General features: G+C 34.9%; 1 protein-coding gene and 1 long non-coding RNA gene across 2 annotated transcripts; one reads left to right on the top strand and one right to left on the bottom strand.

The window, feature by feature from the left end:
- Nucleotides 1-2,201: 2,201 nt before the first annotated feature.
- Nucleotides 2,202-7,402, bottom strand: LOC114302668 (uncharacterized). The gene is made up of 5 exons (XR_014338955.1): nucleotides 6,784-7,402; nucleotides 6,358-6,432; nucleotides 6,196-6,255; nucleotides 5,537-5,762; nucleotides 2,202-2,583 (listed from the first exon to the last, which is right to left on the bottom strand). It is a non-coding gene; the product is annotated as an uncharacterized LOC114302668 (long non-coding RNA).
- Nucleotides 7,403-9,025: 1,623 nt separating this feature from the next.
- Nucleotides 9,026-14,515, top strand: LOC114302669 (uncharacterized). The gene is made up of 6 exons (XM_028247716.2): nucleotides 9,026-10,110; nucleotides 11,134-11,198; nucleotides 11,278-11,400; nucleotides 11,856-12,581; nucleotides 13,271-13,487; nucleotides 13,605-14,515. Exons 1-6 carry the CDS (start codon nucleotides 9,816-9,818, stop codon nucleotides 14,144-14,146), a joined length of 1,968 nt encoding a protein of 655 aa, XP_028103517.2. The 5' UTR covers nucleotides 9,026-9,815; the 3' UTR covers nucleotides 14,147-14,515.
- Nucleotides 14,516-14,863: the final 348 nt, after the last annotated feature.

Raw genomic sequence — 14,863 nt, 5'->3', positions numbered from 1 at the left:
TCGGGGTGAACCCCAACATGAATAAAATAAGGGAAGGTTTGGTGTGCAAATTTGTATTGTTTTTTTTTTTTTTTTAAATATATATATATTCTATATATTCTAGTGGGATGAATGATGAGTTGTATGAAACGATGGGAACAAGTCCATGTGGGTTAGGGAATGGCGATGATAATGTGTTGTGGGTGGTGGAAAAAGTAAAGTGAGAGAGAGACACACTGTAACATATTAACATAGTTTATCTTAGGTTTACCGGCACATTCCTTTTCTGAAGATATGCATTCCAGCTCAAACCACTTCAAATAATTCACAAATCTCATCATCACCTCACGTGATAAGAAGACAAATTTGCAGCTGTAACACTGCCCAACGTGGGTGAACAGTTGGTTGATAAAAGTCCTTTGGTGAAGTGATGGCGAATCATCCTCACTCTTGAGCCCCTCCATTACACCAACTTTGGTACCGTTTACCTTGGAAGGGGCTTGTGCATTGGCCTTAACCTGCAAACCCCCAGTGGCAGCAGATTTTGATTTAATCCCTCGTGCATCCACATTTGCTGGAGGTCCTCCAAGCTTGCTGGATGTCTTGGCACCAGAATCGGGTGGAGGAGATGCAACTGGAAAAAATGCAGAAGTAGCGGCGGTAGCAACCATTATGAAAAATCTATCACCAAGCTGAGAAGAATCTGGAAGAGCACGGTAGAAAACATCAGAAATTGGATGTTTTGGTGGCAGATTCGAAGCTGTCTGAGTGCGGAAAAGCAGTTGAGAATTGCGTGATTAGTGAAGGTCGTTTGGTGGAGAACGGTGAATCAGAGACAACGTCTGCGAAACAGTGTGCATCTCCGACTTCAAATGTGACAAACGAGCCTGAGGTGGCTCAGAAATGCCCTAAGTTAGGCATGACTTCTGTGCGTGGAAGGAGGAGAGATATGGAAGACGCTGTGGCCATTCACCCCTTGCTTTGCCGCCGGAGTAGTCAGAATCCGGCGGATTTGCACTTTTTCGGCGTTTACGACGGCCACGGTTGCTCACATGTGGCGATGAAGTGCAAAGATCGATTGCACGAGATAGTGAGAGACGAGCTCGAAAGCCACGAAGAAGATTCGTGGAAGAAAATGATGGAGCGAAGTTTCTCTTCTTGCAGAGTTACGGCTGTGGAGAGTGAAAGGTATGTGTAGAAAATTCCAGCGGGCAGCAAAGGCAAAGGTGTCGGCCGGCTGCCCGCCTGTGAGAAAGAAATACAGGCTTAAATCTTATCGCTCTGATACCATGTAAGAAATAATGTATAGAGAAAGAGAGAGAATAAATTGTATGTATTATTATTGATTGATGTAATGTTATATCAATTACAATGATTCATGATTCCTATATATAGAAGAGGGTGAGTGTGTAGTAGGTAAGGAGTAGGTGAAGTGGAGGTGGTAGTGGTGTAGTGGGTTAGGTTTAGTGGAGTAGGTGAGGTGGTAGTGGTGTAGTGGGTTAGGTTTAGTGGAGTAGGTTTAAGTGGGTGAAGTAGGTGGAGAGTAGGTGGATTTTAACATGTAGTATTTGGTTCATTGAAATGAAATGAAATTAAATAGAATGATCATTTCTTAATAGTCTTTTTGGACATTATGTTGGAGTGATTTTCATTTTATTTTATTTTTTAATTTCAATGAACCAAACATAACTCAAGATCAAAAATTATTTGGGGGTCCTATTTTTTTGACAAAATTTGGGGGCCCAAGGCAACAGTCTTGCTCGCCATGCCTCAGGGCCGGCCCCGAGCCTAAACAACCTAAAAACATAGAACTTGTTATCAATGAAAATCATATGGAATCAAATAATTAATAATAAACAAACAAGTTATATTACCAAGAACATAATCTGAATCACTGGGTGGGCCAATTTGTTCTCCCTTCTCCATTACTTTCTTAATAATTCCACCATCCTTGCAAACATCTATACTAACACAATTGAGAGGGACACTATTTCTGCCTGTGGTTCATAACCCAAATCAGGGGCAGCATGAACAATGCCATCTCCCCCTTCTTCATGGTAATGATTGCATACCCATCAATAAACCAATCAAGTTGACGGAACCCAGAAGTAACTCCATGAAAATAAAGAATCACAATGAAATACTTTTTTGTCACAACCCAAACCCGGCCCTATAGGTTTAGCCCCGTAACTGGCCAGTAATCCGTGATTACCAAAGGTCTGTTTAACAATAATGACAATAATACAATATAAAAGGGCTGGCTGAAGCCAATCAATAATAATATACATCGTCCAATGTGCTGTGAGGACCTGAATGGAAATAAACTTTCATATACATAGTTATATACATGAACACTTATGTCCATAAAGCTCATATATACAAGACAAAACATAATGTAGGGAATTAAATCCCATTATCGAAAACAATATTAACAAAAATCATAAAACATTCATTTCACTTGACCAATATCAAAGGGGTGAATTTGAACCACCTAAAAAGCCTTGACACGTGTTGGTTCGGAACCTCGCGATGAGGCACAATAGCTGGCTTGACAAAACAAGGGTTCGGGTTGACGCCACTAGCTTTGATCTGGTGCTCGATCACCTACATATATATAATAAACAGTGAGCTAGAGCCCAATGAATAATAGATATGTAAAGAGGTTAAGAATGATGCCCTTACAGTCTTTGAAACAATCGATTAGTATTAGAACATTTTCAATCAATATCATTTGTCAATCAATCATTCAATTTGATCAATTCGATCCATCATATTCATATAGCTCATACGTGGTACATCCAATAGTAACAATACACTAGGTCTTAAAAGACCGAACAATCAATTGATGGCCATCATACAATAACAATAGTTCCAAGATTTGGAACTGACAAAGATCTCTGTAACAATAACAATGTCAATAACAATAACAATTACAATACGCTATGGATGCCACGAATACAGTTCAAAATAGGATCATCATTCAATTGATAAAAAGTATCATTTCAGAAAGCAATATAATTTATCAATCTGAAAATAAATACGATTGAACATATCTTTACGACATTGTTACTCACAATGGGCTCCTCGATACACGTACTATTGGTTCGGCATTTGACCTAAACAATTAAAGTCAAGCACAACACAATTACAATCACACTCTTATAATTCTATTCAATTCGATTGTTCAATCTCTATTCGTTTTCTCTCATTTGATTCTAATTTTTCATTCGGTTATTCCTATTTATTTTTCTTCCATTCCTTTTAAATATGGATGACTAGTATTAGGAATAAATTAGATTATTAACCTCCAATTAAAATATGTTTAGCTATGCATTAACCAAACTAGTTAAATATAAATAATCTAATCATATACCAACCCTTATTAAGTTCATTAATTACACAATCAAACTTAAATTAGGCTCATACACATTAAATTACGATTATTCAGTCATGTTTAAATTACTGAATCAGAAACTCATAAATATGTACATTTTGCAATTTCAACTCCATTTTCAAGCAAATCAAGGCCCAAATAATTAATCTTCACATTATTTCCATAATCTTAAAGCCTAACTCAATTTCAATTGAATTTAATTAATTCTCAATTAAGGCTTAATTTGACTACATCTAATTTTACAAACCTAAATCAGATTTTTAATTGAATTCTTATAAGGCTCTAAATATCAAATTAAACTCATTCTTCCATTTTTGAAACTCAATTTCATGAAACATCCATTTTCTTGAACCCAAGCTCTAATTCATGTTTAATCTCTTCTCAAACTCCATGAATCATGTTTGAAAATAAGTTTAGAAAACAATTGTTTTGTTCATGGATTCTTGAAATCATGACATGCATGTAAGGATCATGCAAACTAATAGTTGTTTGAACTAAAATTATGCCATGCATGTTGAGTTTAAAAATTAATTCATCTAAGTTCTTATATGGTCATGAATATTTCACTTCAAGATTTGGCATGTATAAACATAAACCTTGCCATACTAAGCTTCAATTTCCCAATTCCTATGGAGTTTCGACTTCAATTTGGAGGTGTATGTAAGAACATGAATGTATGATCATGGATATTTATGAATCTTGCCATGCATGTATCAATATGAACTAATCTTCCATTAAACTTATATTCTTCTTGCTTACACTTAAATTCTTTAACTTATGAGTATAAATCTTCAAATACATTCAACTACATGAGATTAGGGAGGAGAATTCTTACCTAAAGTGAACAATTTGAGTTGTGTTGAATGTTTTACCCTAACCCTTTCTTCAATTTCTTCTTCTTCTTCTTCTAATATTTGTTGAACTCTCAAATGTTTACTCTCCCTTTCTCACTCTACGTGTATTGCACAGGAAGACCCACAAGTTCTTTACTTTACTCCATTGATGAGTGGGGCTCCATTGATGAGTGGGATTTATTTATTATTCATTTTTTTGTTTTGTTTTGTTTTGTATATATATAGATATATCATCTAATTCTTCAAAGTTAACTAAAGCTAATAATAAATCACATTAATTAATGTAAGTCAAATTCACTCACTTAAATTAATTCTCATCATTTTGTAATCTCAATTACACTATATTAAGTTATACTAATGTGAATTAGGCTCTGGTTCCTATCCGATTATTTAATTCTAACTTGTTAAAATTAACGAATCTGACAAGTTTAATTTTCATTCTAACCTATCTGTTTAAACAATACAAGTCAATAAATCTCATAACAATCAATAACACTTAATCACATAATTAACATATAGGAACATAATTAATACTTCCAATTAAGACTTAATTCAATCACAGACAATTTAAGTAAACTAAATCAATTTTTAATTAAACTTCCCAAATTGCTCTAAAAATTCCTATGAACCTATCCATGTACTCAATTTCAATTTGTGTGCTCAATAAGATCGTCGATTTCAGTTTCAAAGTTGTAACCTTAACAAGTAAATTTTCAATTTGGACAGATATGCACAAATTAGTTCAATTAGAATTAACACATAATTAATTAACTAAAATCACGATTAGCAAGTCTGGGTCGTCATCCTTTTGCATCTGAAAGTACCAAGTTTTCAATGCTTTGTTTTTGAATTTTAATGTAATGTCTTTAAAGCTAGAAATCCATCAATTTTGTTAATGGAGATAGCAGTCTTTAGCATCATTGGTATAGTTTCTGAATATAAGTTCTCTAACTTTTATGAGCATTCACCCATTTTCAATGGGTTGTTTTGTGGGTAAATAGGTTATGCTCATTTGTTGCTCACAACAATGGCTCTCATTGATTGCATTTATTTTGCATTGTTGAGCATAGATGGGGTTTTATTGGAAGCTTGAATATATATATATATATATATGATTATGTTAATAAGTTTTCAGTTAGGGAAGGCCTCTAATTTTTTGGTCTGTATATTCAGGCATATTGTCGAACAGATGGTGTGCCTAATCTGTGTATGCACTAATAGGCAACCATGAGAACAGAGGCATGCAAATCAGATGTCAATATATCCTTATATAGCAGAAAAAGGAGTAGAAAACCACTAAATTACATACCAGATTGTGGAGTTTGGGTTATAATTTGTGAACCCAGAAACAACGAAGTTGAACTAAGATAGGAAGTGAAACAGAACAAAGAGTATAGACATATATATATATGGTGCACCGACTGGCCAACTCTTTTTTCCAACCCACGTAGCTGCACAAGTAAACAAAGAGCACCACCTCGTCCAACTGATATTTTGCATGTACCAATTTCATCGCATCCCAGCACATGGCCAAACTTCACCAAAAAAGAGAAAAAAAAAAAAAAAATAATTTCATGTTTGAAGTTGATAATAAAAAAGATGAAACTAGCATCTCTCCTTCAAGTTGAAAACAATCATTTTTTTCAACTTATTTAATCTATTTTTGCAGCATAAATGATATACAAAAATTGTACCAAACACTCTTGCGCATGGTCTTAAAAAAAAAAAACTATCTAAGCAGATAGAATAAGCTAAATCAAACAAGGCCAATGTCTTCTGTGACAATCGTCCATTGTAGGACTTTCAACTTGAGCTACATAGTGTTCATAGGTTGGAAGTGCATTATGTGTTATTAAATAAATTGATTTGCCTAAATTGAAGTTGGTTTTATGCTTTTTTTTAAGATAAATAATTTTTTTCTAAAAACAAATAACATAAACAAGTAAAATTTTCTACTGCATTACTGACCTGAATTTTTAGTTCCTGCAAAACCTGGCACCTTCAGAATTCTATCTTGGTTGCTTTCAGCTGCATATGGTTTTAAGTGAATATATTCGTATTCATATTTTCAACATGTCTAATGGTTATACTGTGGTTTACAAATACCATCGGGAAGATTTCATTAATTACCTGTGCTTGAACTCACTTCACATTGTGAACTTTCACAAGTATCAACTTTGTCATGATTGATATAAACCTTGAAACCTGCCAAGAGAAACTTAGCATGAAAGAAACCATAGCAAAATAACCATTCAAAGTCTTATATGACAAAAACAGGCAAGTTAATTCGTTTGGAATGTTTTGATATGAAGGAATAAAATAAAATAAACCAATTTCATTGGCAATAAATATCATAAGCATATGCACATAATAAGTTTTCTCTTATAGGTATATTGTCAAACATAATGTGTGCAAGGTATACATATTAACAAACATTGATTTAACACACAAACGTACAAATCCAATACCAACATCTGCAAACAAAAGAAATTGAAGATCATGATGTGTAATCATCTAATGTATAAACAAAACAAAAGGTTTGTAATAATGTATTACAAGGTGGAGCAATTTGGGAGTCTTCTGTTTAGGAGCTTATCTATGTACATGATGAATAAAAAATCGTAGACGTTGAATATATAGGATTGATGATTTTGTACAATCGATTCACCACCACAGAATATTGGACATTGTATGTAGATGTATTCGATTGGGTCCTCATCCAGTGTAGTGGCGGAATGTCGTCCCAACTATTTCTCTACAAATGATGCACTGACTGAATGAACTTTCAAGGAGGAAGACTTGGAGGGTGTGGGATGGCCCTCATTCGATGTAGTTGAGGGAGTAGACAAATTGAACTGCTTTGGTAGGTTCGATCTTCTTCCAAAGAATAGTATTGGGTTCTAGAAATTTCTGATGAACCAAATGAGAACCAGAAAAACAGATCTTTTCTTCACATGGGTGGGTTGTAATAGAAAAGCTCTGGAAAATAGGCAAGTAACAGGAGCGCTGATCTTGGAAATTTCTAGGAGTGGTGAAATTTGTCTTCTTCTTCTATTGTGTATGTGGATGATTTGAAGCCCCCCACGTGTAGCCCAAAATCTGCAAGGAAAGAGTAAGAAACCAAGCAAATAGGAGCGTTGTATCATTGCAAGCAGTAGCGTTATACCACTCTTACACACTTTAAACTTTTAATGTAGGTTATAGATATTGAAGACAAGTAAATCTTATAATATAAGGGTGCAACTCGGGCCTGTTTGGTCATGTTGAGAGGTTGTCTAAACTCAGCCTAAGTTGTGCAGAGACCTGTCCAGACCCGAATTATAATCCGAGGTTGTCTGTCCAAGCCCGACTCGAGTTAAATCAGAATTACCCGAGTTGCCCGAATTATCCAAATTGTAAATGAATTTCAATTTTTTTTTTGTAGCTACATTATTAAATTGTTAAAATTTGACTATATATATATATATATATTTATAGAAAATCATTAATATCGTCAAAATAAATAATTTATACAATATAAGAGAAATGTCGCTATAGTAGTTTTTACAATCTATAAGTGAAAATAAAAAAAAAAAAAGTATGATTTTATGTTATTTGTATATATACTATATATTCAATATGATTTAATAATCTAAATTACTTTAATATCATGTAATGGCTAATAATTTATATGTATATTTAATATTTTTATATATCTATATATATATAATTCGGGCTTTGGGTTGCTCGATTTGTTTGACATCTTTGCTCAAGCCCATCCAAATTTAATTCAGACTTTTGAATTTTTGTCCAAACCCGTACCGAATTTGAAAATATCTTTTCCAAGCCCTAAAAAAATTTGAGCTGGATTCGGATTGCTCAGATTAAGCTTGCCTAAGTTGCACCCTTATATAATATAGTACTCTGATTAAAAAAATAAAGAATAATACTATATGTATCAATTAGTCAGAGTCGGCTCTGAGATTTAGGAGGCTCAAGGTGAACCTTAGAAATGGGGCCTCTCTTACATTGAAAAAAAAAAAATCATAGATAAAACAATAAGTTACAACTTTTTTATTTGTTTGTAGTCACAAAAAAATTTACTTGCACATATAATCATTAAAATTATAAATAAAAATTTACTTTGATATATTAAGATAGGAAGCAATCATTACAAATACTTAAAAAAAATAAAAATCTAGTCTTGTTGTTTTTTTTTGAGCACCATGTTCTATTGGGCCTATAGTATGTGATTTTTTTTAATATATATATATATATATATATCTAAAACACAAAATTATATTTGGGACCCCTATTTTTAAGCCAAATTTGGGGCCCAAAGCGCAGGCTTTCTTGCCTGCCCTCTGGGCTGCCCCTACAATTAGTATACAAAAAATGTTAGGAATACTAACAATCTTACTAACATACTCACAAGTTGATGTGAATCCCATACCAAGTGATGGTTAATCTTATCAAAATTTGTAAGTGTGTTAGTAAGATTATTGATAAATATATAAGTATCCCTAGCATTGTTGTTAATATACACATTAGTGTACTAACAGATGATGTGACATCATTTATATAATTTCAAAAATGTTAGAGGCCCCAAAAATTTTACTAAATGTCTCATGTAGACATTTGATAAATTTTTTGATAAAATATTTAAGATCTCTAGTATTACTCATAAAATTTTAAGTATTTATAACTTGTATAATAAATGTGATCAATAATAATAATATAATATTAATTAATACATTAATATATATACTAATTAGTACATGTCGCACATTTAAAAAACAAAATTTAGGTCCGAGTATTCATTTTCAAGATTTCCCCTCATGTGAGAGGGGTGGTCATGATAATTTTCCCACTTTTCCTACCGCCTTACTTCTCTCTCTCTCTCTCTCTCTCTCCAGCAGCTGCATGGGATGGCTGTGGGCTTCCATTAATCTCCAACCCTAAAGCTCACTCACACCATGTTGTTTATGGGTTTTTTGAGCTACCCATCTTCTCTTTCCTACCCATCTTCTTTCCTATTCTATCTCCTCCTCTCCTCAAACCTTCAACACTCCAAACCCCAAACTAAACCTTCTCTTCTTCCCTCTTTCTTGAAGCCCCCACAATCACAATAGTTAAGTCTTTTCAACCCACAGACTTCTCGGAATCTGCTCTCTGTTCTCAGGCCTCTTTTTTCTGCTCTACAAGTAGGTTCTTGCCTTTTTCAATTTCTTGATTAGTTTCCTACTTTGAACCTCCAAAATCACATCTTTGTGTTTCTTGGGATTTTAAAGTCAAAACCCATTTCTTTTTTCTAATCTTTTTGCAGATCTCCAAAGCCATAGGGTTTTTTGGGTAGTTTTATCACCTGCCCAACCTTGTTTCCTAGAACTCTTTTAGTTTGAGGTGGGAATCTTATAAGGCCTTTAGATTTTCATAACCTTGATAGTGAATTATTGAAAGATTGTGGGTTTCTATTAAAATTGTTACAAGATTGCAGCTCTTTAAGCAGTTGAGTTAATTGGGTCAAAACTCTGCTGCCAAAAATTTGTTGGCACCTTTGGCTATGCAATTAGGGTTTCGTTAGGGTTTTGTGATTTTGTTATCCAAACATGGCTGCAAGTGGGCACTGTTTTGTAGAATGGAAAGAGCACTTTGTTTCAAAGGAGCGGGGCAACCGTGTGGTGCACTATTTTTTGAAGGATATTTCAGGGGATTCCATTCTTGCTGTTATTGGCAATGAAAGGAGTGTTAGGCACATGTTCTATGTTGTTTCTGAGGAGTTCTTGAATGCTTTTGGGGCAGAGAAGTCTGTCCATGCCGGCTTCAGATGGAGATCAAGGAGAGAGGTTGTGAATTGGCTTACATCTATGCTATCAAAGCAGCATCGGCTAAGCGATCGGTCCAGTATGTTTTTACCTCATTCTTTTTTTATATATACGTTTTCAAAAATTTATTGTTTAATGTATCCGTTGATTGCCTTCCCATTGTACAAATATGCACACACTTGCGCGTGCAAAAAAAAAAAAAATAAAAAAATAAAAAAACAAACCTTACTGTGTAGTGTCCCATCCTCCGGTCATGTTGGTTTCGTTGGACTGGATTACATATGAGACTATTTGTATCGGGACTAATTGTCCTGATTACCAATCGCTTAAGATTTTGTATCCTATCCCACGCTTGGAATGCCCCTAGATTAGGAGGGATTAGTAGAATCCTATCCTATCCGCCTATGTTTATTTGCAATCATTAGACATGGACTACATGGTGTAATAATCATAATAATCAAATATGAGTGATGTTTTGGTTTTAAATCTCCTAATCCGGAGCCCCCTGAATAGTCCCCCTCATATGGGGATATACAATCCATGGGAACTATCAATCTGGAGGCCCACTTTTTTATGCAAACGCAAGATTTAGGATTGAGCAGGATACATAGTCCAATCCCATTGCTTGATCCCCAAACAAACACAACCTATGAGAACTGAAGTCTAGTTCTCATAAGTGAAAGAATAATAGGATGGTATCCGTATCCCAAATGCTATATTCATGGAGGACTCTTTGGAAAATCACTGGAACTGGTCTTATTGTTGACATTCTAAGCAGCTTAGTGTTGTTATGAATTATATTGTTGTCAGAGAAGCGTAGTGCTGACCATGTTATGAACATTATATAAGGTTTAGTGGGTACAATATTTGGTACCTTTACCAGCCCAAGCCTTGATGATGAGGGGAATCTGGGTGCTTTCCACCCCATGGTCAGGGGATCGACTCGCATCCCCTTTCCACAGTAAAATTCTATGAGTTGGGAAATTATGTTCGGGCCATGGATGAGAAATTATTCTCCTTTACATCATGCTTTCTTGACAACAATGAAGTGGAATATCAGTCTGAAACTTAAACATTCTTTTTTTAACCATTCTAATGACAGAACCACTGAAGAATGATCCAGCAACTGAAGTCGGTGGTCAACAAATAAAAATGCCTGACTACAAGGTATCTGTCTTTTGTTTTGTCCTTCTGTCACACAAAGTTTTGCTTTTATATGTTCATCTGACACCTATGTTCCTATCAGGGCCGTATGACGAGGAATTTAAAAGAACACACTTCAGACATTGTGTGGTCAGGTGTTCCATGGACTTGCGGTAAACAACTGAAGCACTATCCAGCATTTTGCAGGAATGGGATTACGATAGCAGTGAGTATTTTCCAATTTTCAATGCGAAGTAATTTTAATAGTTTAACTTTTATGTGAACAGGCAATATAATGCTGCTACTAATAGTAGCTGCTATGAAAAGGAAAATTCATGTGACATAACCTTAAATGGGCTTCAAATCAATTACATAGTGATATAAGTATATTACACTATGAAGTAGTACTTAGAAAGAGAAAGTTGATGCTGGAGTCCCTATGATGTTGAATGACCCATATGGACACAGCTGGCTTTGCTCTATAAATACTTTGAGATAAAAGAATCATTGATTTTAAGTCACAATTAAGTGATAGGACTCAATTTAAGGAATGATGTCCGGCATGCTCACATGTAATGTGAGCTTCAAAAAAAATGTCTACACCTTGATGCGTATTCGACACATATTTCCTTTTCACTGGCGTTGTTTCACTCTAAGTTTGTGCTTTTTCCTGTTATTCAGATACAATCCTTTGTCTTTGTCATGGCGGATGAAGAAAAGCACTACCTTGCATATCTAGAAGATATGTATGAAGATAGGAAGGGACAGAAAAAGGTCAAAGCCAGGTGGTTTCACCATAATGAAGAAGTCAAGGGCGTGGTTTCTCTACGAAATACTCACCCCAAAGAAGTTTTCATCACACCTTATGCACAGGTCATCAGTGCAGAGTGTGTTGATGGTCCTGCCATAGTCTTAACTCGTGAACATTTTGAGAAATGTCTTACTGTTTTTCCAAATGCTTTGTTAGCCAGAGTACATCTTTGCTATAGACAATTTAAAAGCAATCGTGTGAAGCCCTTCAAATTGAGTGAAGTGCGTGGCTACTTTAATCAACCACTTTTCTCATGTTTGGATATTGATTTCTTTGACAATGGAGAATTTAGCCCAGGGGACAATGTAAGGGTTGGAGCTAAAAGGACGAGAAGTTGTAGAGGTCGTCAAATGTTGACATATGAACCATCATTGAAGTATGATTTGTTTAGTAGGAGACTAATTTCCCACAAGCATGCTGAATTCCGGCTTTCGCATACTCCCATCTTTAAGGGTAATGAAAAGATAGAGTTGCTTTGCCAAGATAGTGGTATCAGAGGCTGTTGGTTCAGGTGTACAGTCTTGCAGGTTTCTCGGAGACATATGAAAGTCCAATATGATGATGTGAAAGATGAAGATGGATGTGGCAATCTTCAGGTATGCTTATTCAGTTGAAATGCTGTTTTTTAATTTCGTATTATATGACTGAAATTCAAAATAGAAAAGTAAAAGGATAATGGACAATGGATTGACCTTTCAAGTATTCACCATGCATAATTAATTATCTCCCTCCATGGTTTTGAACTTTGATATTCTTGACCAAAAAAAAGAACAAAAGAAAAAAGAATAGAGAACTTTAATGTCTGGTCTAGTTATAGATCCCTCAGTATGGAATTTGAAAACACAATGTGAATAATAGGTGCACAAAGCTTTATACTAAGATTGATTATTATTGCAATCTATGTTACATGGACTCTTTAAAAGGCATCAAGTACCCAGTGTTGGGGACTTGATATCTGAATCCCATTAGATATGTGCTTAGCAAGTATATTTATCAATTCAGTTTTGTTATATAAATTGTACTTAACACTGCCATTATATTTTTTTTGTTGCATAATTGAAATAAAATGAGTAAAGTGCCTTTTTGACATTTTAGATTATATAAAACACCATTTTAGCATACAAAATATATTAAAAATATAAAAAAGTATGGTTCTTTTTTGCCGAGACTGCATATCCTTAAATTAGAGGTTCAGTGAGTTCGACCCCCAAATACACACCTTTACCGACACCTGTACCTGAATCAATTAACATAGAAGTTTGCTGACATTTTCTTCAATTTTTAGGAATGGGTCCCTTCTTTCAGACTGGCCATGCCTGATAAGCTTGGAATGAGATGCCCAGGTCGCCAAACAATCAGGCCTGCCCTCCCTCACGATCAGGTAGACCTCACCTTTGAGGTTGGAGTTGCGGTGGATGCATGGTGGAGTGATGGCTGGTGGGAAGGGGTGGTGACTGAAATTCTCAACTCTGGAGATGAAAGTCTGCAAGTTTACATTCCTAGTATGCTCTTTGGAACTACATATATTGTCATTTCTTTTATTTTGTCCATTGCTCTTTATAAACTTTGTTCCCCCTGCCTGCTTTCTTGAATGCAATGTTCTTTTTGGGTGATGTCAGGTGAAAACTTACATTTGAACATAAGTAGAAAGAATCTAAGAGTTTCAAGAGATTGGATGGGGGACCGGTGGGTTGATATTGAGGTGAATCGTGACATTGTCTCAACCATATCTGAAGCTATCGGCCCAGATACAAAGGTTTCAGCATCTCCAATTGTTGTGAAGGGGCCCCAATCTGAAGATTTTCCCATGTCAAGTCACGAAGTTTCCACTACTTCCAAACTTGATATAGTCGAGGAGGAGAAGGTTGACTCATTAGATGATTTGGCCCCTTGTGATGACCTTTCAAGAGATACGGATTGGGTGAACGACGAGAAGCAGCCAAAGGTTAAAGGCAGAGATAATAGTAATCATGTTAATGACATTATTGAAAAAGAGAATGCAGATTATGTCAACCATGATAATGATAATGTTGAAGATTATGATAATAATGATGGTAATGATGATGAAGTTGGTGATGGGGATGATAATGGGTGCAAGTTAGAGGAGTTTGAAACTGCTGGGCAGAAATGTGAAGCAGAATTGTTGGAAGTGGTTGCATAGTTTGTTTGACAGAAGTTTGTAGTTCCATGAATCAGCAAGACTGTGGTAGCCATTGATAACAAAGTGAAGCAAGTGTTTTAGGTTATACATAAATAGAAAAAAAAGAAAAGGGTTGGGACTTGCATTGTAAGTTCTGTTTAACTTGGGTAGATTTAGGTGTACAGCAATGAGGTTAGAATTCTTTGGTGAGTTCTGTTCTTTAACTGATTGTTTTATAAATAGGCGCCGAGGATCCATTTAATTAGAATCTCACTGATGAGTTGGATCCTTTTCAGTTCTTACTCTTTGTAACTTTCTAGTGTGTTTTTGTGCTTGTACCTTGTGCCGACGACATTAAATTTACTTGTTATGCTAGAATTATTTTGTCAATTTTTGTTTTCTTTGTTTATATCTTGTGCTTTCTATTACACATCTTTAGCGATTAGAATCTTGCAAAATATGGACTATTTTGAATATGCACTCTTTCAATTGTCCATTTCATGACTAATTTCCACTTCAAGAAGATGAGAGTAGACAAATGCTCGATTTTTGTGTGCCATATATGGACTATCCCTTTGGTATAAAAACAAAGCCTAAACTTGTTTGGTATATTGTTTTTGTTCTCATAAAAGTTAATCGAATTAGTTTTTTTTTTTTAAATGGAAATAGAATGTTTTTTTGTTTTTTGTTTTCAAAATAAGTTTTCAATCTCTCCTCCCTCTCACTACCTCCAACCAC

The sequence above is a fragment of the Camellia sinensis genome, chromosome 8, assembly GCF_055761805.1.
Source record: "Camellia sinensis isolate YWXY chromosome 8, ASM5576180v1, whole genome shotgun sequence".
NCBI lineage: Eukaryota > Viridiplantae > Streptophyta > Magnoliopsida > Ericales > Theaceae > Camellia > Camellia sinensis.
Note: the sequence above shows the minus strand (reverse complement) of the source record. Positions and strands in the feature narration are given on the sequence as shown.

What these genes read in the sequence shown, in the direction of transcription:
- LOC114302669 (XM_028247716.2), top strand. Translation starts at nt 9,816, where the DNA reads ATGGCTGCAAGTGGGCACTGTTTTGTAGAATGGAAAGAGCACTTTGTT. An exon ending in TCGGCTAAGCGATCGGTCCA is followed by an intron (nt 10,111 to 11,133) that starts GTATGTTTTTAC and finishes TTCTAATGACAG; the next exon opens with AACCACTGAAGAATGATCCA. An exon ending in GGAATGGGATTACGATAGCA is followed by an intron (nt 11,401 to 11,855) that starts GTGAGTATTTTC and finishes CCTGTTATTCAG; the next exon opens with ATACAATCCTTTGTCTTTGT.